A 27,745-nucleotide genomic window follows, 5' to 3' on the forward strand; every position below is an offset into this window, starting at 1 on the left:
TTATTGCAATTCCTTTCCCCGTGGAAGCACGCCAGGCTACAGAATAGAGAAGTTCTCAGAATTCCAGGATGTTAGGAATCATCTCTAAATGCGAACACAGTAGGGAGATTGTAATTAGAACAAGTAAAATGGTTTATAACACTCATCTCATCTCAAACCTCCATTACTTTAGTGACTCCTACCCAAGTCCCTTACCTGCTAGGTGCTCTCTCAGCTTAACTTCAGGGATTTCTGGTTTCTCTCCACCTTTGCCTTGGTTGTGACCCTCCTTTGGTCTCTCTCATTCACAGAGCCTGGTGTGTGCACAGTATTCGGAGATCCTCACTACAACACTTTTGATGGACGGACATTTAACTTCCAGGGAACGTGTCAGTATGTTCTGACAAAAGACTGCTCCTCCCCTGCCTCACCCTTTCAGGTGCTGGTGAAGAACGATGCCCGGAGGACCCGCTCCTTCTCCTGGACCAAATCTGTGGAGTTGGTGCTGGGTGAGAGCACGGTCAGCCTGCAGCAGCACCTCACGGTGCGCTGGAATGGCTCTCGCATTGCGCTGCCCTGCCACACGCCTCACTTCCACATTGACCTGGACGGCTACCTTTTGAAAGTGACTACCAGGGCAGGTAGGGCTTCTTTTGTGACCTCCCTTTGACCTTTATTCTCCTCACTAATGCAACAGCAGCACCTTCTTGGAAAGTGCTTCCTCTCTGCACAGGTGAAGTGGTCTTGTCTGCTGTTCATCTAGGAGAGAGGCACATTCTGAAGAGGCTATGGACTAACAATGGACATTTGTACCATGCAGAGCCTTGCTTCTGGACACCAGCCACACTAGTTTTACATTTTTTTGGATATCCAGAACCTTTCCATTCTCATTCTAAAAATAACAGTAGTACCCTCCGAGTAACCTCTGTCCAGCTTTGTTGCTATTTTAGGGCACTAATGTCCAGCTTGGAACTGTCAAGTGTCTCTTAGATCAGCCAGCCATGTGCAGTTTCACATCTGGGAGAAGGAGGGTTTCCTTAGTAGTAAGTGTTCAAAGGGGATGGAAGGATCCTCAGAAATAAACAGCTTTGGACCAGTTGGCTGTTCAAAAGAGAGAGGGAAGCCAGCCGGATGGCACAGGCCTGCTACGAAGGCAAGAGAGTCATGAGGTCAAGAGAAACAGTAAACAGAGAGATAGAGACACGGTCTTATGTTGGAGTGCTTACCTAGCCTATGTGAGGCCCTACGTTCAGTTCCTGGCACCTTTGAAACCTAAAAGCACAACAAAAGGCTTATATCAGTTCTTCTGGGGAATGCCTGATTTCCTTTGGTCATTCACTGGGAAGAATTCAGTAACCTTGTGTAGGCATAGAATAGGCATAGAGTAGGGGGACAGGAGCCACATGTGACCTTGTGTGGGCATGCAGACAGTCTATGGGGTCAGGAGCCACATGTGACCTTGTGTGGGCATGTAGATAGACTATGGGGACAGGAGCCACATGTGATTAGCAGTGTGATTACTCTAATACTGGTGGAAGATGTTCTTCTAGCTGAGAGTCAAGGACATTATTTCTGCTCTAGGAGACTTGCGAGGCTGACTTTGAGAGCGTATCCTCCAACTGGAAGTACAGAAATGGTCTCTGAGGCCATGTTTCACACTAGCCCCGGCCTACAGTGCTGCGCATGTCTACTACAAGAGCAAGCTGTTCTCAGATGCCAGTAGTCTACACGGACAAATCCTGGCGTGTTAGTTATTATCTCAGAGGAACGTTTCAGAAGCAAAGTCTATGAGTTCTTTATCTTTCTCAGAGAATCAGTTCAGTTCACTTGCACTAATATCCGTGTGGTTCCTGGCACACACCTTTGGCTAATGCACCACAGTCGCTGGATATTACACTGCGAGTTCCCCTGGTAAACTCTAGTTCATTGAGCACAGTCCTTAAAAGAATCAGTGCATTTTTTTTCACTGCCTCTTTGATGAGAATTTAATAACTTAAATGCATTGATTGAGTTTAGTTTATTTAGTGGTTTTAGTTTTCCCCTGTTGCTTCAGAACCTTTGGCAATTGTTACAATTCAAGCCAAATAAGTATTTTGATAAATTGATTTAAGCCTATAGCATGGCACCTCAACTAAGCAGGGCCAGAGGCCAGGGTGGGGTCTGGGAGGTTTAAGCTACAGAGGCATCATTTCAGTGAGACGGTACGAAGGGTTAATGTATAGGGACATTCAGCAAAGATTTCCCGTCACCTCTCAGGTGCAAAGTCCCCTACTTACCCAACCAGGATGCTTAGGCCCTACTCAGAAAATTCAGACAATTGTCCTTTTATCCAAATGACACATGACGCAGCACCTTAAAACCAAGATTTCAGCTCTTTTCTGTAAAGGAACCACCATCCCCGGTCTCCCTGTAAAGTGGGTCCAAAATGGGCTGTTATTACACAGAAGTAATTAAAAGCATCCTGCCTATCTGTTTGCGAGCCAGCAAGACACAATGGATCGTACTGATATGGAAATTATTAGTCAGCCACAGCCCAGCTCTCAAGGAAGCCCTGGAAGATTACTAGCAGCCTAGGAGGTTCAACACTGTTCCGTGTACGGCTGGCAAAACGCTATGGAACAAGTATGTTCTTTGTACGATTCCATGTTGTAAAAATGAGCAAAGAGACGGGGCTGCTAAAAAAAAATGATAGCTCATAAATACCATAATCAGATTAGTGAATTTTATTACTCGGGACCTTGAGCTCAATCGTCCAATTTCTTTTCTTTTTCCATCTTTCTTTCCACGGTGCAAGGAATTTGTTTGGCACCCCTAACCTCAGCTGGACAGTTCTCCGTGGTACACGCATCCCACAAGTTTGCTTCCTAGAGAAGCTGTCTGGTCCCCTGAGTGCTGGACTCACTCTGCACTTTGCTCTGCATGAAATGACTGGCTTGCCAGACAATAGTCTTTCCACGCTGGTCTAGCCCTCTCAGTTTGAAATTTCCCTTAGAGGTAGTTTCATTTTTATCACCTATTGATTGTCTATTTCAAACAACAGTCATGGCATGTCCTTTGAGAGTTTGTCTTTCCTGTTTTCTTTCGTGAGTTAGAGAGATGAAAGGATCTTCAAAACAGTGGCTTACCCTAGGAGCGTCTTAGCACCACACTCCCTCACCAACCACCCTGTCCTTAGTTCTTAGCCAATATTCTAAATGGGGACTTTCTCTCTGCTCTCAGTTTGCCTCATTGGGTCTGCCTGAAGGTGCATACACAAGGAACATGCTTTTAATTAGGTTTTTGTGCAGATGTACATTTGTTGAACTCAGAATGTATCTTGGGCAGGCACATGGGTCACGGTGTACAGTAGCAGTCAAGGGTAATTTGTAAGAGCCGGTTCTCTCCTTCTATCATGTGGGTCTCACTCTGGGACCCTGGAACTCGAAGTCTTCTCCATTCAGACCCCTGAAAGATGGGATTATAAGTGTGCCCCTCCACACCCTGTCCCATCAGAGCCTTCTAACATGCTCATGGACGCTGTAGGCACCCGAAGCAGTGGGAGGTAGCTACTGTGTGGAATGTGAACCTAAATTATTAGGGCACAGAATCGCTGTCTTCAGTAGCACACAGGACTGATGGGACACATCATAGCAAATGCACTAACATTGAACAAAACACCTGTCTGTTTAAAATTGTCTCAGCCACCGCGATTTTGTCTTTCTCTTACTAAAAGTTACAGAAAAAAATCGTTTAGTTCTATTTGTCAATATGGAATATATCCAGGCTTTACATCTTGCAAAAGCATCGATAACCAGAAGCAAAACAATACCAAAAGCAGATTGGGGAAATACTCCTTGGTGAGAAAGGGAAACTCGAAGGCCCTTCCTAAAGTGGAATGTGGCTGGTGCACATGGGCCCAGACGTGGCATGTGCTTCAGCTGTAGCGCGCTGACAGCTAACTAGCTATTCCTGCTCAATTTCTCATGCAGGGAAACTCATCCCAGCTGCAGAAAGGACCTTCTTTCGCCTCTTAAGCCCTTTCATGATGTTTTCCGCTTGAGATATCCATTGCAGGGACCATCTAGAAGAGCCATTCCTTCCATAGCAACCGGACCCGTCATAACTCTACCTCCTAAGGCTTCTGCTCTCATAAGAGGCAAACAAAGCTGCACAAACACAGATATAAGTGACGACATAAAATTCACAAAGACATCGGTAGTAGAAAATTCATTTCCCTCCAGTATGAAGCTTGGCACGCATCACTGAAGGTCTCAATGTGCTTGTGACAAAGAAGGGTGGGCACTTTGGGGACCATGTTTTATGAATGAGATGTCAAGAAATTTGAGTAGAATTTACTGAAAGCAGAGTGGGTCTGCATGTCTCCAGGCATGTGCAGGCTCCAGGCCCCGCACAGGGAGAACACAGTGATAGCTTATTCTCCACCACTGAGTTTGCAGGACTAAGCTGCCCAAAGGTTCAGAGTGATTTTACCATTGTCAGTGATGACATTGGACCCCCCCTCTTGGGTATAAATTCTTCACTGTTTGTGGTACTTGGAAGAACAGTGTTTGCCTGCTGTCTAAGAAGGAGATTTGCAGTTTGGAAAATTTTGCAAAGTGGAAAATCTTTGGAATTGTACTCTAACAGTTGGACTTGGTATGGAACTGATTTTCTCCCCTTGTTTCTCTTGCTGAGTAACTGCCTGGGTACAGGCTTGGGAGGTCAGGTTTCTTCTGCACCTTGGAGAACATATGACAAGTCATTTGATAGTGGGTTTGCCTTCTTTCACAAACAGTTATTTCAGTGTCTTAACCAGCATGAAACAGAATTTAGTTGACTTTACAGATTTAATGCATCAGCCTCACAGGGGTGATCCCTTTATGTACTGAGTCTATACTATGAGCCAAGCAGTCCGCTAGATGGTGATGTATACAGAAGTGGACATGGTGTTATATGAAAGCTCTCAAAGTTGACACCATGTGTCACACAAGACTTCATGCAAGGCATGGTATGGGTATCCCAGCCCTGTGTCCCTTCTCTCCTTACTTGGTGCCAACATTGTTCCAGATTTCTTCCAGAACACTTTTCCTATGGCTTCCTTTTATCCTTTCTTTTCCAAGCTATTAAATTGCTTCTTTGAACTTATCCTTTTCTTTCAACTAAACAACAACAAAAACAAAAACAAAACCAAAACCATTTTAATCATTTGCCTTGGATTTAGAGCGCTCTGCTCCTTCTATTTAGTACAGAGTGGTTTCCTTATATGATTTTCCTGCTTATTTCTTGAGAATCCCAGTTTTGGGCCACTGGTTAATTTTACCAATAGCTCACCATAAAGTAACTATCTCATGGTAGCTATGTGGCTTTCTCATAGGGCAGCCATTTGGCTAGCCCTTTTCCCCTTTGTAGACATTTTCAAAGCAAAGTACTTCTAGCTTCAATCTGTCCTCTGTATGTCTTACTCATGTCCTCTTACTTACTCCAATATCTTGGGGAAATTTCATATCCCAACAAGGCCAATTCTCTTTCACGCTACCTACCCAAGTAGCTACTATCCTTTCCTTCTTTTCCTTCCTTCCTTTATCCTTCCTTCCTTTTTCCTTCCTTTTCTCAGACCCATCCTCATCTCATCTCCGAACTCTGAGTATTTGCTCATCTGCCTAACTCAGGAATGAAGACAATGGATTTTAGGCCAAAAGACTCTTTTCTTCTTTCCAGGTGCTCAGAACAGGGAAAATGAAAGATTACCTTTATTAGGATCCCCAAAACCCATGAATGGGAGAAACGGGAGGGAACAGAGATTGCTCTGTTTAGAAGGTCTCTGAGGATACTGCTCTTAGCAAACAGTGACAAGAATGAAGATGTCCAGGGCAGACGTCCACATAAACGTGTTATAGAGGCTTCTGAAGTTCACACCACTGTGGTTCTTAGTCAGTCGCCTTGGAGCTTAGGCCCTGACAGAAGTTAGTCAGGTAAAATGGCATCAATGTATGTATAGGACAGAAAACTACAAAAAATTAGTCACTTTCTTTAGGTTGAACATTCAAAGGCTTTTCACATAGAATTCGCCTTTCTCTTGAGGACAGTAGCTTCACCTTCAACATCAAAGTGGATCTGAGGGAGTCTCTCTTTCCCAACTGTCTATTCAGACTTATCTGTGGTATGCCTGACTCTCCACATGTGATAGAACTTCACCAGTTAGTGCATTATTAATTAGTGATGTTCCTCAAAACCTAGCCTAGCATTTCTGGTAAAAGTTCCAGGTTTCTATACAAATTTTCCAACACTTTACTCAGTTCATCTAAACAAGAGTGCGCTCTTTCCTCCAGAGCAAAGACTGGTTTTGAGTGTTTGCTTGTTGTTTTTTATTTCTTGTTTGTTTGTTTCGGTAAGAAAGAAGCACTGGGGTGATAGTAGATAGACAAGAGGAAATTTGCCCACATCCTGGGAGTTTCCAGTATCTCTTCAGAGGCTGAAGCCTATGTTCATTCTAGGAATGGAGACATAAAAGTAAACAGGCTTCCACCCATTCACCTCCAGGAAATGTCTATCAGCAGTGGTCTGTGTCTCAGGAGTCACTGCACATGACAGGAGTGAATGCTTTCATGGATCCGAGTGTTGTCTTCTGGAGAATTCATAGTCATAGCTTACATATGTAGTTTTAAAAATTCTCATTATAGCAAGCAGTTTAGAAAATTTCCCTTGATAATTTTTTTTCTTTTCTTTTTTTCCGGAGCTGGGGACCGAACCCAGGGCCTTGAGCTTGCTAGGCAAGCGCTCTACCACTGAGCTAAGTCCCCAACCCCTTCCCTTGATATTTAAAGAAATAATTATGTAGCAGAATATTTGGATAAAGAGATGGAAAAATCACATTAAAGGTTTAATGCTTATTTCTTCATATTTTGGAGTTATAGTCATTATTACATAAGCAAAGACACAATTTGGACAAACCCAACTATTTTCAGAAAAATTAAAAGTAATAAACACTAGAATACTGTGGTGAGATTAGTTATCTGTGGAGGTCAGACTCTAACTACAGAAGATAATACAAAAGGAAACATCATATAATTGATAAGTTCTAAACTGTCCACATAAAGGGACTTATTGATTTTTTTTTTTATAGGATTGAAGATTGGTGGCGAGATTGAAAGTCAATTAAGAGTTTAGGCAGTGGCTAGGGTTGTTCACTGACAGGTGATAGCCAATGCTGTATAAAGATGCAAACAATTGGGGTTGGGGATTTAGCTCAGTGGTAGAGCGCTTGCCTAGGAAGCACAAGGCCCTGGGTTCGGTCCCCAGCTCCGAAAAAAAGAACCCAAAAAAAAAAAACGATGCAAACAATTGGGGGTTATTGCAGTGTTCTAGAGTGAGTGATCCTCTTGTCCTCTTCTAGGTTTGGAGATATCGTGGGATGGAGACAGTTTTGTGGAGGTCATGGCTGCCCCTCATCTCAAGGGCAAGCTCTGTGGTCTTTGTGGCAATTACAATGGTCATAAACGCGATGACTTGATTGGTGGAGATGGAAACTTCAAGTTTGATGTGGATGACTTTGCTGAATCATGGAGGGTGGAATCCAATGAATTCTGCAACAGACCACAGAGAAAACCAGTGCCTGAGCTATGTCAGGGCACAGTGAAGGTGAAGCTTCGAGCCCATCGAGAGTGCCAGAAACTCAAGTCCTGGGAGTTCCAGACCTGCCACTCAACAGTGGACTATACCACTTTCTACCGGTAAGTGCAATGTGCTGACAGATAGGTTGGGATTATAGATTGACAGCATGCTTGACCTTGGAACCAAATGTACCAAATCTTTTGGTATGCCAAGTAAGGCCTTCAACTGTAGGGTAATCACCTCCACTTCTTTCTGCTAAGCAACTCCTCTTCTCTAAAATTGGTAAATTTCATAAAGTATTCCAGGTGTGTCTTCTCTAGTCAATACTGTTTGTGTCTACAGATGTTATAAGAAGTTGTTTCTAAGCTGAAGGTATGTTTTGGGAGTTAGCCTGAATGCAAGCCTGTTGAGTACAGGCATGGACTGAATCTCAGCTCGGATCATCCTGGCCTCTGTTTTGTGGTTAAGTGAGCTCAATTATCCCAAGCCTGAGAAACAATATACATGTGCTTCGTGGTCTTGTTCAGATCCAGTCTGCACACGGAAAAATACAGAGCTGGATTATGATCAACATGGCACTACATGTCCAGAGTCAGAGGACAGTAGAAGACGGGCTCGAGGATGGAGGAGGGAGGCATGGCATTAAGATGGAGACTTTTGTCCTTTCTACCCTGTTACCTCCAGTTAACACCCAGCAGCTCCCTGCAGAGGGGTTTGCTTTTGACTTCCTTGCAACAGGATCGCTCCAGAAGTTGATGAGTTGGCCTGCTGCACTCCTGGTTCCTACACAATTCCAGGAGTTCAAGAGTCATGACTGCCTATAACACTAACCACCATGGGCGTGTGAGGAAACATGAGAGGAATGCAGCTCAGAAGGCCTTGTTTAAGTGATTTGCCCGTGGCTCTTAAAACTAGGAAACTCCTGTGGTCTGCAACCGCAGAGAGGTTATTTTTACTCTTTAATTGCCACCACTTTATTTCCCTTAGCTCTCATTAAATGTGATCTTTTTATTTTAATTTGATCTTTGGACATAAAAGATAAATCTCTATAAAGGCAACCCAAAGCGGGATGGAAAAAGACTGTCCCTGTCATCACACATCCCCAAGCATGGCTGAATCTGCCAAGCCGTTTGGCTCTAGTCATACGCTCCACTCTTTCAGCCATTTTCCTGTTATAATTTGAATCCTTTGGCTTCCCTTATTTTTCCCCTTTGTTCTGCCCCTGAGATTGGCTCCACCCCTTCCCTACTGAGTCAGAGTTGGAGATCATGGATGAGTTAACCATCTGGATGACCCATATTTTATTTGGAATCTTAAAGAGGGGGGGTCAGGGGCACTTGGGAGAGCAAAACAATTAAGAATATTAGCATTGTGGACTCCCAGTTTTCAGGACCATGAGGCCGTTCAACGTTCCTGTGCAAGCCTTGCTTCATCTATCTGTGAATTCGAGACAACAGGAATTGTTCTTCCTATTTAATACGATTTTGAACCAAAAAGCTAGAGGTGCTGGAGCTGTTGGCTACCACCATTTTGTTTCTGTCAGTTAGAAGAGCCTCCTTTGGAAGCTCTCCCAGTCTAGATGAAGGCTCGGACTGGACTCTTTTCTCTCCTGTAAATAGGATGGAGAGGCTGTACCTTCCCAGGCCTCATCTGCCTATCTTTTCAAAAGATTTCACTGAAAACAATAACTGGACAGCAGGGCTATGGAGATCGGTCTTCTACCAAATTCCCATGTCTTTTGCCTCTGGGGAATTAATTAGTGTTAAGCTCCTCTGAGATCAGCAGAATAGTGTGGCTTTGGCAGATATCCCAAGAAACCAATTCAATGCATAGAATCAGAAAGAGTTGACTTGTTCAGTGGCCAGGTGGTTATCCTCTTCTGTCCTTTAAGAGCTCTGCAGCAGCTACAGCAACATAGCAGAGGATGTTTGTATCAGAGGCTAGATGTGGCCAGCCTGGGCAAGTTCAGGCACGCTCTTTAGTTCTTTGTACAGGTAGACTAAGGCAGGATGTAGTAGGGAATTGGGCTTATTTTCTATCTGTTGCTGGCATGGTCTGGTGCGGGATGGCCTTGGGTCTTCTTCTCTTCCCTAGAAATGACAGGACCAGAGATCTAGACAACCATGCCAGCCACATAAACCTACTTGACACCCTGACTCCATAGCAGAAGGATGTGTCCTCCCTCATATTGAAGTGGAAGGGACAATATTGGGTATGTCCTGGGCTTTCCTCCTTTCGTAGAAGGAAAGAAATGGAGTCCCATGCAGAGAGACAGTTGCTCCCTGGTGCTCTAGAGAGGCCTAACTGCAGGGTTCTGGATAGACTTCCTAAAGCAGGGGACTGAGGATGATCTACTTACATGGTGGAAAGAAGCTGGACCAGTTACTTTCCAGCTGGCAACCTCCATGAAGCCAATGGAGCTCCACATGCTCCATGTAGCGTTGGTTAAATCTTTGTTCTGAGGAATGAAGGCACTGGACAGGGTGATGCTGGCACATGGCAGATGGACTGCTCAAACCCACTGTGTGTCCTTACCCTATGTCCTTGATGTTTGTTGGGGACATTCCTGAGTTCAGTTCTGTAACTGCTGGTAGCTCCTGAATCCATCACTGAGACCCGAGTTTTTAGGTTCTTACTGACAAAACCTTGAACTATTTGAAAATGAACAGTTTCTCTTTCACAACACTGACTGCTTGGCCATTTTTGTGCCATGACTTCTGTTGTAGAGGAGAGACAAAAACGGCAATCACATGACCCACCATACCTACCAAGTGTTTCTTAGTGTATTTGAAAGCACAAGATAGAATTTCTGAAGTCAACCTGATATGTTGTCAGAATTATGGCCTTGATATATTTATTAAGAGTTCTTATAGGACAAGGAGTTCTTGCCTTGATATAGGAACTCACCACTAGCAGAAATAGTGTTGAAATTTTATTTTGTTTATTTTTGCTCATCTGTCAAAAATGTATCTTTTTGTTGCTAATGAAGAGGAAAGTTTTTCTCTTTTTTATACATGCATACACACACAGATGGGTGTTCCCCTCCCCATCTTCCCCCCATTGCCGCCCTCCCCCCAACAGTCTAGTTCACTGGGGGTTCAGTCTTAGCAGGACCCAGGGCTTCCCCTTCCACTGGTGCTCTTACTAGGATATTCATTGCTACCTATGAGGTCAGAGTCCAGGGTCAGTCCATGTATAGTCTTTGGGTAGTGGCTTAGTCCCTGGAAGCTCTGGTTGCTTGGCATTGTTGTACATATGGGGTCTCGATCCCCTTCAAGCTCTTCCAGTTCTTTCTCTGATTCCTTCAACGGGGATCCTATTCTCAGTTCAGTGGTTTGCTACTGGCATTCGCCTCTGTGTTTGCTGTATTCTGGCTGTGTCTCTCAGGAGCGATCTACATCCGGCTCCTGTCGGCCTGCAGTTCTTTGCTTCATCCTTCTTGTCTAATTGGGTGGCTGTATATCTGTGGGCCACATGTGGGGCAGGCTCTGAATGGGTGTTCCTTCTGTGTCTGTTTTAATCTTTGCCTCTCTATTCCCTGCCAAGGGTATTCTTGTTCCCCTTTTAAAGAAGGAGTGAAGCATTCACATTTTGATCATCCGTCTTGAGTTTTATTTGTTCTAGGCATCTAGGGTGATTCAAGCATTTTGGCTAATAGCCACTTATCAATGAGTGCATACCATGTGTGTTTTTCGGTGATTGGGTTAGCTCACTCAGGATGATATTTTCCAGTCCCTACCATTTGCCTACGAATTTCATAAAGTCATTGTTTTTGATAGCTGAGTAATATTCCTTTGTGTAGATGTACCACATTTTCTGTATCCATTCCTCTGTTGAAGGGCATCTGGGTTCTTTCCAGCTTCTGGTTATTATAAATAAGGCTGCGATGAACATAGTGGAGCACGTGTTTTTTTTTATATGTTGGGGCATCTTTTGGGTATATGCCCAAGAGAGGTATAGCTGGATCCTCAGGCAGTTCAATGTCCAATTTTCTGAGGAACCTCCAGACTGATTTCCAGAATGGTTGTACCAGTCTGCAATCCCACCAACAATGGAGGAGTGTTCCTCTTTCTCCCCATCCTCGCCAGCATTTGCTGTCACCTGAATTTTTGATCTTAGCCATTCTCACTGGTGTGAGGTGAAATCTCAGGGTTGTTTTGATTTGCATTTCCCTTATGACTAAAGATGTTGAACATTTCTTTAGGTGTTTCTCAGCCATTCAGCATTCCTCAGCTGTGAACTCTTTGTTTAGCTCTGAACCCCATTTTTAATAGGGTTATTTGTCTCCCTGCCGTCTAACTTCTTGAGTTCTTTGTATATTTTGGATATAAGGCCTCTATCTGTTGTAGGATTGGTAAAGATCTTTTCCCAATCTGTTGGTTGCCGTTTTGTCCTAACCACAGTGTCCTTTGCCTTACAGAAGCTTTGCAGTTTTATGAGATCCCATTTGTCGATTCTTGATCTTAGAGCATAAGCCATTGGTGTTTTGTTCAGGAAATTTTTTCCAGGTGAAGCATATGTCTTATAGTGTTTTCTCTTCCCGGTATTCTTAAGTTCATGGAACTTTGCACAAAGCAAATTCCTATGTGTGATAATTTTTTCTATAAAGACAAAATATTTTATTTCTCCGAATTACTTATCTTTGAAAAGTCTGGGATTCGTGAGCTCTTTTATTTTGGCCTATTACCTAATTCAGTATCTTTGCTAATAAACTGTCTATTGCCTAAACATTCAAAAATTACCACTTTATAGAGGAATAAGAGATAAATGCATATTAGTCAATGCTTAATTTTTTCCTTTGGGAAACATTTAAGATTATGCTGTTTCATTTGTATTCAGATGTCAGTTTGATCCTTGGGCTAAACTGATACCAAATTTTGAGATATGCTCAAATCCTTTGTAATTACAATAAATTTCTTTGAATAGAAAATTGACTATCTCTGGGCACAAAACGATTAGTACCAGATTATATAAAACGCTGAGTGTTTTGACATGGTGTCTTAAGACTTAAGTTTCTTACTTGCATTTTCCTTAAATAGTCACATGGCAGTAACATTTTACATCATTTATTTCCTGGTGTGTTTTGAAATATCCTTGGAGTCTGGAGGGATTGTAGAGTGCAGAGAAGTGATAGACAACAGGTCTGCATTGTATCCAGATTCACACATTGTCCTCTCTGAGAAAAATGGTGAGGCAGCTCATACCTTGTCCCTTCTCACATCTCCCTCAGCCTCACGCTGCTTCTCCTTGTGCCCCAGATGCCAACTGAGCAGTAGGTACTTCTGTCTCCCACAGTGACTCAGCCAGTGTCAACTCCTCTCCCCACCACCACTGAGTTTCCCAAACAGACCCAGCCCAAGTAGTCTGGGGGGCAGAGGTCAGAATACAAGTTGGCACACAGTATGGGCAAGTATTGGAAAAGACAACACCCACTGTGTGTTGGACTTTGAAGTGAGAGCAGGATCACATTCCATTGTAGAGAAGTCAAGATGTGAACGCGAAGTACTGTGAAGTCCAGATATTTAGAGGCCACAGCATCCTTGTATGCTCCTTACTGGGGGGTGGTTCCCAGTGCACAATCCTTTAAAATTATTATAATTTAAAGATATTTTTATATATTTTGAACCCTTCCCAAATTCTTCCCACATCTTCCTCACCTCATACCCAACCAACTTTATGCTTTCTTTCCCAAACAAACAATATATTTTTAAAAAGGCCAAAAGAAAAAAGGCCCAACAAAAACAATGGCATTCTCTCGTGTTGGTCAAGTACTCTGGGTCTTAGGGCCTTCCCTGTATGTGCTTGATTATACCCAATGACACTACATTGCAGAGGATGGATTTGTCCTTTCTCAGAAGGCATCACTTGTAAATAGCTTCTTGGTTAGAGCCAGGACTCCTCCCCCTTTTCAGTGCTAGGATCTTATCTGGCTTGAGCTTGAACGTGTCTTGTGCCTGGTGCCATAATCTCTGGGTTCACATGTGCGTCAGTCCTGTCATGTCTGGGAGACACTGCTGCCTTGGAGTTGTCCCCTGCATTTGACTTTTACAATCTTTATACATCCTCTTCTGTGCAGGTCCTTAAGCTTTAAGGGGAGAGGTTTGAGGAAAGCATCCCATTTAGTGCTATGTTCTCTAGAGTCTCTCACTCTTTCCACATTGACTTGTTGCGGGTCTGTTAATTTCCAACTGCTACAGGAAGGAACTTCGCTGATTAGAGCTAAGCGAGGCACTGACCATAGGCATAGGATGCCTGTCACTTTACTGTTCTGTAGCTGTGAGAGACACCATGGCCAAGTCAAATCTTACTAAACAAAGCATTTAGCTCAAGGGTCTTTCTTCCAGTTCCAGACGGTTAATCCATTATCATCACAGTAGAGACTGTGGTGGTGTACAGACAGCTGATGCAGGGGCAGTAGTTGAGAGCTACATCCTAATCCTCAGACAGTGAGCAGAAAGAGAGACACTGGACCTGGCCTTGGCTTTTTAAACCTCCAAGTCTACCCCAATGAGACTTCAGTTCTCCAATTGGGGACTAAACATGCAGATATATAAGCCTAATGGACCGTTGTCATTTAAGCCACCACAGAGCAGTATGCCATTACGAATCATCTTGTTTCTATGCTCCTTAAGCAGAAGAATGGTGTTAGGTTTTCCCCTAGTCCTGTAGCTTTTCTAGCCTCAGGCTCTTTGGCACTTTAGTGTGAAGTGGGCCTTAAATCCAATTTTAAATTGTTCCCATAACGTTTGTGCCACTGTTAGAACAGGGTATCACAGGCAAGTTGCTGTCGTAGGTCACAGGGTTTATAGTTGGGTAATATTGATGATTACTTTTCTCCTCTGGTAGGGTACAGAATATCTCCCAGAACCATGTGTGCTAGTTGGTTGGGGTAAAGCTACTGGTTGAGCACCAGTTAGTCTTCTCCATATTCAGTTCCATAAGTAAGTGTTCTCCTCAGCAAGAGGGCCGATAGGGCCTTTGCCATTAGGATGTGAAGAGCGACCAGTAGCCTTGACAACAACATCCAGTGTTTGAGTGGTCCCACGGGGCACTTTTGGCCAATGACTCAAGAAAATATACACTTTTCCTGTCACTGGGTGCTTTACTTGATGGCAAAAGATGTCTAGTTGGGGCATTATCTTCCCCATTGTATGGCGACTTCATTTAAATGGCTTTTACGAATGTATGTGGTTTAGGAAACTTCTACAGTAGTAGGCTTGCATATGGTTTTTCAAAAGGCATTAAATGTTTTTTCCCCCTACCCGTATTCCCTATTTCATTCTGCTCCTCCCCTACCCCCAATTTAATCCTCGGATTCTAGTTTCTCCTTTATCTCTCCACAACACTATATTCTGTTTCCTGTTGGGAGATACCCTTCTTCCCCCTGGTGTACCCAACTTCTATGATTATATTGATTGCAGCATACATATCAAAAGCTGAAAGCTAGCCTCTACATAGAAGAGAATATAGAGCATATTTGTTTTTTTTGGGGGGGGGTCTAGGTGACCTCACGCAGGAAGACTGTTTCTAGCTCCATCCATTTGTCAGTGAATTTTGTTTTTCTTAACAACTGAATATTACTTCATTGTGTAAATTACCACATTTTCACTATTTGCTCATCTACTCATCAGTTGATGGACGTCTTAGCTGTTTCTAATTTCTGGCTGTTATGAATAAAGCAGCAATGAACGTGGATGAGCAAGTGTCTCTGGAGCAGGATGTAGAGTCCACTGCGTTATTATTTTGGATCTTTTATCTCCATCTTTTGGTTTATTTGGCTAAGAGTTTGTTAATCTTGTTGATTTTCTTAAGAACCAACTCTTCATTTCATTGATTCTATGTGTGTTTGCTTTTGTTTCTATTTCATTGACTTCAGCCCTGGGATTGTTTCTTTCTTCCCATCTCCTGCCTTTAGGGATTATTTCTTCTTGTTTTTCTAGAGTTTCAGGTATGTTATTAAGTTACCAACTTGAGATTTATCTGGATTTTTAATGTAGGCATTTATTGCCATGATGTTGCATTTTAGAATAGCCTTCTCTGTGTTGTATAGATTTTGGTATGCTGTGTGTTGTTTGTTTTGTTTTGTTTTTTCAATTCTAAGAACATTTTAACTTCTCTCTTGAGTTCTATTTTGGCACAGTTTTCATTTGGTAGTGAATTGTTCAGTGTGCATACATTTTCTTTTGCTGTTTTTGTTGATATCCAGCCTTTACCCATGATAGTCAGATAGGACTCAGTGCATTTTTTTAGAAAGTTTATTTCTGCTGAAACTTGCTTTGTGTCCAGATATGTAGTAAATTTTGGAGAAAGTTCCACAAGCTCCTGAGAAGAAGGTACATTCAGTTTCGGAGTGGAATCTTAACTCCAGCACCTTTCTGATATTTTGCTAGGTAACCTGTCTATTGGTGGGTATGTGGTATTGAAGATACCTACAATTACTGTGTGAGGGTCCATATATGGTATTAGTTGTAGTAGTGTCTCTTCTTCCTTTTTCTTTTTGCTTTAGCGTGTTAATTTTTAGAATTGTAATATCTTCTTGGTGGATTTTTCTTTTAGTGTATGTAGTGTCCTCCTCTATCTCTTCTGACTGGTTTCGTTTGAAGTCTATCTTGTCAGATGCTAAGTTAGCTATTCCTGCTCCCATCTTGATTCCATTTGTTTGGAATATCCTTGTCCATCCTTTTGACTTTGGGGTGATGTCTATTCTTGATGATGAGGTGTGTTTCTTGGATGCAACAGAAAAATGGATCCTATTTTCCAATTCAATCTGTTAGTCTTTGTCTATGTATTGGGGAAATTAAACTGCCAATATTGAGAAGTATTAAGTGTTTATTGATTCCTGTTATTTGTTGTTGTTTTTCTTGTGTAGCCCCGTCTGTCCCTTTGATTCTGTTCTGGGATTATTTGTGAGTTCTTTGGTGTAGTTAAACTTCTTTTCAGATTGAAGCTTTTCTTCTAGTGCCTGCTATAGAGCTGGACTAGTGGAGAGAAATTATTAAAATTTTAAATTATGGAATATTTTTCTTTCTTTATCTATGGTGATTTAAAGTTTTGCTGGGTATAATAGACTGGACTGTGTTCTTTCAGATCTTGTAGAACGTCCATACAAGCCGTTCAGGCTTTCAGAGTCTCCATTATGAATGGCAGGTGTTATTCTAGCAGGCCTGCCTTTATATGTGACTTGGTCTCTTTCCCTTGCAGCTTTTACTATTCTCTTTCATCTGCACATTTAGTGTTTTGATTATTATGTGTCATAAACAATTTCTTTTCTAGTTCTATCTATTCAGTGTTCAGTCTATTTCTTGCACCTTGATGGGCATCTCTTTCTTTATATTTAGAAAATTTTTCTTTTATGATTTTGTTAAAGAAATCTTCTGTACCTTTTGACTTGGACTTCTCCTTCCTCTATACCTATTATTTGTAGGTTTGGTCTTTTCATGGTGTCCCAAATTTTTCTGAAGGTTTTGTGCCTTATTTATTTTTATTTTTAGATTTAATATTTTGTTTCACTGACCTATTCCATTTCTTCTACCTTGTCTTCAAGACCAGACATTCACTTTTACATGTCTTTTAATCTACTGGTGATACTTATCTCTGAGATGTTTAGTTGACATCCTGAGTTTTTCATTTCCAGTTTTGTGTTAGTTTGTGTGATACTATTTCTTTGTTAAATTCTACTTTTATACCTTGAATTGTTTTCATTATTTTATTGAATATTTGTGTTTTATAGGCCAAATTAAGGTATTTATCATACCTTCTTTAAGGTTCCTGAACATATTCATAAGTGCTATTTTGAAGTCCTTATCTTGCGATTCAGCATTTTTTTTTTCAGGACTTTTTGCAGTAGGCTTCTGGAGGAGGCATATTACCTTGACTGTTCAGGCTTGTGATTTTGTTCTGGGATCTAGGTATCTGAAGTCACAATATTTAGAGTACTTCTTGATGGAGCTATCAATCTAGTCTTGTCTTTGTTGAGTGAGTATTCTATTTTTGAGTTCCAACCTAGTGTAGCCACTGTGGGTCCTTGGTAGAGAGCGTTCTCAGAGCCAGCAAGTATCAAAAAGGAATAGAGATGAAGTAAAGGGAGTACAAGGAAAGAACTGGGGGACCCTTGATCCACACCAATAGGCAGAGTCCCTAGAACAGCAGTTTTCAATCAGTCAATTGTGGGTAGCCTAAGACCATTGGAAAACACAGATATTTACATTATAATGCACAACAATGGCAAAATTACAGTTATGAAATAGCAACAAAAATAATTTTATGATTGTGGATCACCACAACATAAGGGATTGTTTTAAAGGTTCACAGCATTAGGAAGGCTGAGAACCACTGCCTTAGGGGACGGAAGAGGGCTGGGAGAAGCTTTTACTTGTTTATGTTGGGGAACCATCTGGGGATTCCCAGACTAGGAGATGCTTTTCTTCCTCCATACAGTGCTTTTTACAAACTGTGAGGAGTTGAGTAACACCAGAAGATTTATAGGTATGTGCCTTTCCAGTGAGGTGATGGAAGGCAGGAGGTGTAAGACAGGACAGGAGAATGTGCAACATGAAAAGGGCATCATGATAGTGTCTGTGGGGTCATGGGCTGCCCGTGCCTCCTTTCAGGTATAATCACAAGCCTCATAAAAAGCCCACTTTGTTTTCTCACAATGAAGCTAACTATTGATTGCAAAGCAAGAGGAGATATACACATAAAGAACACCGACTTCATGTTTACATTCAAAAATCATATCAAACTACTTGCTGTGTTCTATAAAACCAGGTCATTTTTTCTCATGTCAGAGAAGAACATGCCTGGAATGTTTTTAGCACTTTTATAATGTTAGTTGAGTATTGCCACTGATTTAGAGTTCCAAGTTAAAGATCATGCTCGTTGTAAGCTGTGGCATTGTAGTTATGGCTTTCTTTTGCCTCTCTACTTTTTTCTTTTTCTTTTCTTTTCCTTTTAATTGGATAGTTTATGTATTTACATTTCAAATGTTATCCCCTTTCCCTGTTCCCCCTTTCCCATTTCCCCTTTCTCTGTTTCTATGAGGATGCTCCCCCTCCCACCCACCCACTCCCACCTCAACACCGTGGCATTCCCCTTCACTGGGAAAAAGAGCCTTCACAGGACCAAGGGCTTCTCCTCCTACTGATGCCAGACAATGCCATCCTCTGCTACATATGTAGCTGGAACCATGGGTCCCCCCATATGTACTCTTTGCTTGGTGGTTAGGTCCTTGGGAGCTCTGGGGGATCTGCTTGGTTGCTATTGTTGTTCTTCTTATGGGGTTGTAACCCCCTTTAGCTCCTTCAGTTTTTTTCTCTAACTCCTCTATTGGGGTCCCTGTACTCAGTCTGATGCTTAGATGCAAGCATCCTCATCTATATCAGTAAGGCTCTGGCAGAGCCTCTCAGGAGGCATCCATATCAGGCTCCTGTCAGCAAGCACTTCTTGGCATCAACAATAGCGAACTGGGATTGGTGGTTGCATATGGGATGATCTCAAGGTGGAGCAGTCTTTGGATGGCATTTCCTTCAGTCTCTGCTCCATTCATTGTCCCTGTATTTCCTCCTGTGAGTATTTTGTTCCCCCATTGAGTTAATCACACTGATTTTAGGATGAAGGTATCCTGGCACCAGGTAGCACTAGACACCTATGTTGTTTAAACTACCAATTTCAGTCTTAGAAATCCAGCTTAAAAGTTCAAAACACTTTCTCTGATATTAGGGCTTTCACAATTATTCATTCCTAACTCCAGCCCCAATCCCACCACCTAGTCTAGGCTACCACGTACAGAATACAAACCCAGAACCTGGTCCCTGTCCATTCTCCTGCCTCCTGGATATGCCCTCATTTGTTTTTGTTTGCTTATTTGTCTGTTTGTTGTATTGATTTAAGCTGAAGGTACTGCTCAGGTCTCAGCCAGGGCTCTTTATCAGGCTGAGGGCTCCTGGTGGTGTTTCTCATTTAACACTCACTGTGCTGCATTACTATTGTCTTTCTCAGTCCTGGAGTTTCGGTTCATTGGGAATCTTTTCTGAACTTTTATTTTTCACCCAGAAGCAGCCCCACAAGGCCCGCTCTCTTAGCACGCCTTCCTTCTGCATCTCGGTCCTTTCGGATGGGACTTCTCTTTGTCCTCATTCTTGGTCTTCAGGCTCATTTATCACGTGTTGTCTAAGTACCTACCTTCCATGTTTTGAAGGATTATAGTTCTCCAAGTGAGCACAGCCTCTGCCTCTGTTCTAGTCAGCACTCTGTTTCAGTGACAAAAATCAAGACCAGAAGCAACTGGGGAAGGAGGCTCTGGCTTATTTCAGCTTACATTTTCAGGTAATAGTCCGTCACTAAGGCCAAGGCAGTAAATAAAGGGAGGAACCATGGAAGAGCACTGTTACTGCTCATTCTCAGGCTTATCCTCAGTTACCCCTTTTATTCAGAGTAGGCCCACATGCCCAAGGAATGGTTCTTCCTGAGCTGATCCACCCACGTCAATCATTAATCAAGACAATTCCTCAGACATGGGCATAGCCAATCTTCAGTGAGGTTCCTCTTTTCAGGTGTCTCTGTCCTGTCAAGTTGACAATAAAAACTAAGTAGCAGAGCCTCTAAGCCCATTTAGTGCTCCCAGAATTGTGAGTGGTTCTTACTGTGTTGGTCTTCCAATACAATGGCCAGTTGCATGCAATATGATGCCTGTCTGAGACTTAATGTTGCTACGATGTAACATCATGATCAAAAGCTAGTCTAGTAGAAGAGCAAAGGATTTATTTGGCTTACACTTCCACACTGTAGTCCATTATCCAAAGAAGTCAGGGCAGGAACTCAAACAAGGCAGGAACCTGCAGACAGGGCTGATGCCAAAGACATGGAAAGGGTTCTACTTTCTAGATTGTTTCCCTGGCTCTGCTCATCCTGCTTTCTTACTCCCCATCACAGTGCAATCGAATCTCAGTGGTGCTTCTAGTTCACTCTTATGTCACTGGACCTTCAGTTCCACCTCTCCTTCAGTCTGACATCACAATGTATACAATAATTTCTCTCATGGACATTTCTGTCCTGGCCTTTCTCAGTTGGATTTAGGAGTTCAAATTAGTCTCCTATTTTAGTAGCACAACAATGTACCCCTGGATGTACCAACTGGCCTTCTGCCTTGGTACTTCTTAGCCTTCTTCCCATGATGTCATATTGTTTCTGCCTTGTTAATGTTTTACCTCAAGTCGTAGAGTGGGTTTCTCTCCAGCCTTTCATTCATTCTCCTCCACTTCAGCCATAGGAAGAAGTTTCCCTGATGGTTCTATCCAAAGTGACCCCTGGAAGTCTAACATGGCACCCTTTGTCTCTAATTTATCTGGAGGGAGCAACTCTTACTCCATGGCTTCACCCTCTCATTCTAAATTCCATCATTAAACTCTCAGGTGATCAAAGGCCTTGGCTGGGGATGTTGCTGATACACAAGATATTCCAGAGGCTAGACTCCTTGGTCAAGGTTAATCCTTCATTACAAGACTTTTCTATCTCAAGGTTAAATACAATTTCAATTTGATTTTAGAATTTTAGTGTTGAGTTTATTTTAAATGTAAACATTCTAGAACCTTACCATGTTTCTCCTCAGAAAATTACCTTTGAGATACAATTAGAAGAGGCCTTTGAACACAGATTTGAACAAGTGTCATTGTGGCACGCAAAACACTAATTACTTTGTAGCATCTCTCTTAGCTGCTTAGGGAACGGCCTGATTACTTCTTGGCAAGCAGGCAGCGATGTGGTGTCACATCATTTATTCTCATTATTTACATTATTTACAGATGAAAAGCCATGTGGATCTATAAGAACGAGGCCTACATAAGTAGTGACTTTCTCATTTCACTGTAGAGTTAATGGGGGCACCAAGAGAGGAGAAACTTCAACCTCTTATGGGACTGGAGAGTCAGGGATGACAGGGACACCTGGTCTGGTTCCCTGTGGAAAAGTGTGGTCAGCACTGCTCCGGATTCTACCCACATGCTCCACTTTTGCTATGTGCTCCAAAAAAACTTATGATTTAATTTCATTTTCCTCTCACAACTTTCATTGAGTATCTACTATGGGCCCGGAACTGTGCTAGGCATGACTGCTGGAGACCGAACTAGAGATGAGAAGAAAGAGAGTCTAGCTAAAAATGGGAGACGAGGTTATCTCTAGCTCCAGTATGTACAATGGAGATAGCAGAGTTATGGGACAGGTAGGAATGAAGGCAGCTGGCTTTGAATTAAGCAAATGATTATCACTTGGCACTGCTAGCATGGGGAGACCTGGTGAGGACACAGTCAAAGTTCCTGTGGTGAAGAAGACAGGCCCCCACGGGAATTTGCTACAAGCTAAAGTTTGTAGAAAATAGCAGGAAGTGGGAAAGGGGTGTGGCAGAGCTCTCAAATATGTCTTATAACCAAACTGGCCAGTCACCTTCTGAGCTCCTTTACCTGCGAGTAAATGCAATGGGCTGATGAATTTCTGGAGTCTTAGGTAGATGCCCAGGTAGAGGCAGAGGCAGTGAGAGGGACTCTCACATTGCCACGTGGCTTGTGGTGACAGTCACATATGGCACTCAGTGTGTTGGGCCCTCACCCATCCTGGCACAGAATGAGTGTGTGTCAAGCTGGTTTATCATTAATATTTCTCTCACTGAAATATAAAACTACGTGGTGAGGGGCTTGCCTTCTGAGTGACCTAGGCCTTCTGGTGTGCACACTTGAAGAAGTGTTTTTCTTTTATTATACACAGTCATTTCTAGACCATCTGGAAGAACTTCCTATCTTGTGCCGAAATTGATACTTGTCCTAAAATAAAATAAAACAAAACCAGACATTACTTTGGAATGGGCTAGAATTTCTGCAATGTGTTCTTCATAAATTCCTTCAACCGCTGGTACTGCGCTGATGTGAAGGTGCAGAAGGGATAACTAATTCTGTAAGAGGGAATAGATGGATTTGACCATAAAGAACGTTGGACCCACCCCTAACAGGCTTATAGGCTGGGGGCCAAGCAGAGAAATCGTGCGTCTTGATTTATTATCTTTAGGAGTGCAATTCAGGGTGTGGGAAAAGAAAGGATTTTTGATACATTTTAACCTTTTTGGTACCAATATCCTTCGTTTTCTTCAACAGTGGCATGAGTGTCATTATACGTTTATATAACTGGAGGTTACTGGAGTGCCAACTGCAGTTAGACGTGGTTTTCCTAAGGACCTCTTGGTGGGGAAAAGCTTGTTCTTAGCAGCTTGACTCTTCATATTAGTGCGTATCTTACCGCCTTAGATTTCTCTTGCCCTAAGTCTGCTCCTCACTAGGTGGAAAATGTAAGTTATTGGATATTGTGTGTGAAGTAAGTATTAAAAGGTTCTCAGAGGGGGCTCCAAGGCTCTCCCTGTGAGAAAAGGTCTGTATCTTTAAACCACAGACAGCACTTTTCTCTATTTTCCCAGTGTTTATCAGACAACTCAGGGCCAGGCCTGTGACCCATTTCTATTGACTGAACACAACTTGAGGGCATGGCTTTTATTTCAAAAATTAATCTCAAACCTGGTTTCATTTTTATCTTTCCTGTTTTTCCCATTCGCTAAATTACATTTTATTTCGCTGTGCGTGTCACTCTGTAAGCTGACTTAAATCCTTTCTGGAACAAGTTAGGCAATAAGTGACAGTGGCCATGGCTAAGGGCTCTAGTCCCTCCGAATCTGCATAGTTTTCATTGGGAAGAAGAGATGCTATCTTGACCCAGTTGGTTCTCATGAAGCTACATGAGGTTTCTTCTGTGAATCCCAGACAGAATGACTGAGGTCACTTGCACCAGCCACGGCGCCGGTGAGGCCTTGCTTTCGTGGAGACAGGTCTGTGCCTGTGCTTTCAGCCTGCCCTTTGGAAAAAATGGGATAGCTAGCAGGATGCCAACACTCTTCAGGATCAAGTGTACCCGGGGATGGGTGTTCTTGGAGAATGCATGCCATAGGTTGACTTCCACTGGGCTACATACAGGCCGGGTGGAACTTGTATGTGCTCTGAGTCTAGCACTGTGACTCAATGAATCCACACGGTCAGTCAGGCACAGCTTCTTGTGAAATCAACTGGCATTCTGGCAGCACCGTGAACTTCTCAAAGAAGGCACGCTGGCCCCCTGCTGCTCTGGGAGCGTGCAGGGCTCAGGGCATAGCTTGGGAACTGGCTGCATGTGACAGCCAGCCAGGACTCTATTTCCCCATCCAGTTGACAAAAGTTAAGTCCACGGGGGCTGTATAAAAGTGAAAGCAGATGGGAGGCCTTTGTATCTCTGGACGCCCCAACACTTTGTCCTTGGGTCATGGGAAATTTTATGTCATAAGAGTACCAGGGATGCCTGTCCTGCCAGTTGAACACAAGTAGACTGTGGTGTAGCTGAGATCCAGCCATTCATGAGCACGACATTTTAAAAAGCTTTGTTTAAAGACCTGGTGGTCTCAGTTTTACTGAGAAAGTGTTGAGAAGATTGCATTGTAATAAAAAAATTTTTTTCTGGGTAAATGGTTAATTATCCATAGTTAATAAAGAGGCAAAGCAGTTACGTATCGCTTTTTTTTTTAAAGTAAAAAGGGCAGGTGTTATTTTTGTAGTCAAGATTGATTGATTGAATAATTAAATAAAGAATTGTTGGAGGGTGCTCGCTCGGCCTGGGCTCCTTGATGAAATAAATGAGTCAGGTCCTCAGGCTCGCACCAGGCAGTTCTGGCTAGAGGCTGGGTGAGGCAGTAACCAGGAGTGTTCACAGGCAGGGTGCGGTTTCTGACAAAGGCCATGCCGAATGGTGCTAGAATGTATGGCTGTGGAACAAGGACTTCGTGGAGGAGGTAGCTGACTTCTGTAGTTGAAATCAAGAGCATATGCTGGATCAGCGAGCAAAAAGAAGTGTGTGGTTGGGGAAAATGCCAAGGGAAATATTCCGTTTATTGCAGATGGACTTCATGGTCAAAGTCAGGAAGCTGGGGAAAGTCTGGTGGGAACTACGGTGGAAAGATGGGTAATGTGCCCTCACCTTTCCGGTTGTGTTAAGTCAGAAAGCAAGGGCATCAGTGTACCCCCATACCCATCAGGCATAATGGGGGAACTCTGATGTCTGTAACATTAGCTAGGAGCCTGTTGTATGTAAGAGATCACTGAGAGACTATTTACTTACCGAATAGTTGTTTTAAGTACCGGTGACGTATTCTGAGTATTATGTCAGCAGTTCAAACATTAGACGAACGAAGACAACTCAGGGCGAATGGCTGCAGGTGAAGGTTAGATGGGGAATTGTTACTTCCAATGAGTTCCTGGCATAGGAGCAACGGGGACAGTCTCCAGCCTCATAGGGGTCTCTGGGGCCTTAATTCCCTGAGAGTTTAGTTTTGCTAAAATTTTTAGCAAAAACATTGTTTTGCTATTGTTGTTTTATTTTCTTTGTTTGTTTGACTGAGGAAGGATAGATTTCCTTTGTCCCTCTGTGGTGAAATTCCTGAGTAGAAGGTTAGGAGCTAAACTTCGCCATTTAAAAGTGGCACTTACCTGGTGTAAAGTTTAAGGTCAAGGTTCCCAAGTAAACCCCTTAATGCTCTTTTCTGTTAGCTAATAAACTAACTAACTAATCAATTAATTAGGCAAATTGGCTACTGATTCTGACATCACAAAGTTATTACCATCCTGAGTCACACTTGCTGAGCTGCATAATGACAATACCAGAATCAGAACCCAGAGCCAACGTTCTCCTATTTATTAAACGGCTTCCCACAGAGAGGCCAGCACAAGGATCACATGGGAACTGCCTAGGACCTGTAAGAGATGAAAAATGCTAGCTACAATGGGCTTTGTATCTGGGGCCCAGCTGTCCTGTTAGACACAGGAAGCCCACTCCTGTGCACCTAGAGCAGCCTACAGGATGTGCCTCTAAGGGCCCACTTCCTCTGTATAGGTGTCAAGCTTTTAGAGCCTGGCCAATGAGTACAGACAGTGGAGAAATAAATGTTCTGCAAGGAACTGGGAAATCTGGTGTCGATAGTGGAGTTGTTCCTTTTAACATGAAAGGGCTGTTTCACAGGACTTAGACGTACCTTGCTTTGGAGTTTGAAGTGAGGGGGGATCCAGCCCCCCGCTCTTCATCCACAGCAAGTGGCCATGTGTACAGGAAAGTAGGATGTGCTTCAGAGCCTCAGAGCACATGGGCAAGAAGACCTTGCAGAAACCCTGAACGCTTTTCCATATGAAAAGGAAACCAGGGTATTAGAGGCTTCGTTTTGTCTGTGTGATCAAAGCCAGGAGAAAAGACATTGCACAGACACTGACCCAAAGTTTTGTGGCCACCGGGAGGATTTACTGACCTGAGTGGCAAACATGGACTGAGGAAAGCTTGGTTTTGGGTTTACTTCAGGAATTGGAATTCTGGGTCTGCATCAGGGGTTGACTAACTGTGGAAGGCTGTTACTCTAGAAAATGGGTCTCTGCCTTCTGTATTGGAGATAAGGGTACCTGTTTATGGATATTCTTTATCTAGAGCTTGGAGAAGCATAGAAGAATTCCTTACACTGTTAAAAACATTGATACTGCAATGAAGAAGACGGCTTGTTGGTTCTGTGTGGCAGGCAGAGGGCAAAGGCTTAACCTGAGTAGTGTTTCCCTTCGACTGATTAAGGAAACAGAACCCAAAGAAGCTAACAATTTTGCCAAGGTTATCAGACAAGAACCTGGCCAATTCAAGATATGGAGCACATAGAATTGATCCAGAGCCCGTGCCTTTGACCATACTCATGGCTCCTCCTGAAGACCTGCTTCTGACTTCACCCTTTTGGCATTTTTAAAAATTTACCTGAAACACCTGGGCTTTGCCAATGTTTGGAATACTATAATTCATTTTTATTTTTAAGGATTTTTTCCCCCGTGCTGGAGATTGAACCCAGGGCCTGGCACATGTTAGGTAAGCGCTCTACCACTGAGGTACATTCCTGGCCAAGGAAAAAAAATTAAAAGGTGTTTTATTTCAACCAAATTTCTCTTCAAACAATGGAAGAGTTATGCCATGGTTTGTCTTGGCCAGATGTTCAATAATTCCGTCCTTTTAAAAAAATATGCAATGCATATTTCAAAGTGGTGGCCCTTTTCAATTAAAAGGGTTTCTTGGTTTCACACTGTTGATTCTAGAGATAATATACAATATCCGGACTCACAATGGAGGCTTAGTTCATAGTGCTATGTGTTTTCAATCCATTTCCTGTCTTATTTTTCTTCATATCCTTTTTTCTTTTAGGAACTGTTTAGGCTTCCTCATTTTTCTCTGCTTTGGACGTTTTTTAAAAAGCTGTCTTTTGTTTCACATTGTAATTAAAGTGTTCCTACCTGGTATGATATTAATAAGTCAGCAATTCTGAACACTGTGGCCCTTCTACATGGAAATCTCGGCATGGCTTAAGGGAGCTCTGTCTTTCTTCCCTGGTCTTCTTTTTGCTCTATCTCTTTGCTCTCAAAAGGCTTCCATAATTAACTAACCCCTGCTTATCTACAGGATGTACCTTCCATGACCCCCAGTGAATGCCTGAAGCCACAAGCTAGCACTAAACTCTGAACCTATTGTGTTTCCTAACATGCACTACAAACATTACACACAGTGGCCTTACCCTTTCCTGTGTGCCCTAGGCTTCCATACATCACCTCCCTTGTACCTCTGTATTATACAGTCCATCTGATTACTGAGATCAACACTGAAAAATTAATGAGTGGGCAGCATGGCAATGTGTCTTGGGTGGAATGTAGTGGACACCATGAAGTGTTATCACTGTATTTTGAAGAGGGGCAGATGGAATCATATACGTTGTTGATTCCTGGAATACCAAATATATGCTTGGCCGCAGCAAAATGTGTGTGTGTGTGTGTGTGTGTGTGTGTGTGTGTGTGTGTGTGTGTGTGTTTGCCACAGCACATGTGTAGAGGTCAAACTACAGCTTGTGGGAGTTGGACAACTCCTTCCACCATGTGGTCTCCATGGATGACACTCAGGTAGTCAGTCTTAGAAGCAAGTACCTTCCCTCATGAGCCATCTTGCCAGCCCCTAGTTTGTTTTCCTTACTGAGTCAGGGACGAAGACATTTTACAAAGAAAATCTGCTGTAGGATAGAGTTGTCCCAACTCTTCATTGAAAGCTTGCAAATACA

At 42.8% G+C, this 27,745-nt stretch overlaps 1 protein-coding gene across 5 annotated transcripts in view; it reads left to right on the forward strand.

Moving 5' to 3' along the window:
* Positions 1-27,745, forward strand: part of Bmper (BMP-binding endothelial regulator) — a 245,153-nt gene that overhangs the window by 165,881 nt on the left and 51,527 nt on the right. For 4 of the 5 annotated variants that reach the window (NM_001135799.1, XM_006242715.5, XM_039081015.2 and 1 more), the window contains 2 exons: positions 291-620; positions 7,352-7,688. In NM_001135799.1, coding sequence (NP_001129271.1) covers positions 291-620; positions 7,352-7,688 — 667 coding nt within the window. Of the gene's footprint in view, positions 1-290; positions 621-7,351; positions 7,689-27,745 lie in introns of those variants that run through there. The other variant, XR_010053940.1, reaches the window with a different exon arrangement.

Source organism: Rattus norvegicus, chromosome 8, assembly GCF_036323735.1.
Source record: "Rattus norvegicus strain BN/NHsdMcwi chromosome 8, GRCr8, whole genome shotgun sequence".
NCBI lineage: Eukaryota > Metazoa > Chordata > Mammalia > Rodentia > Muridae > Rattus > Rattus norvegicus.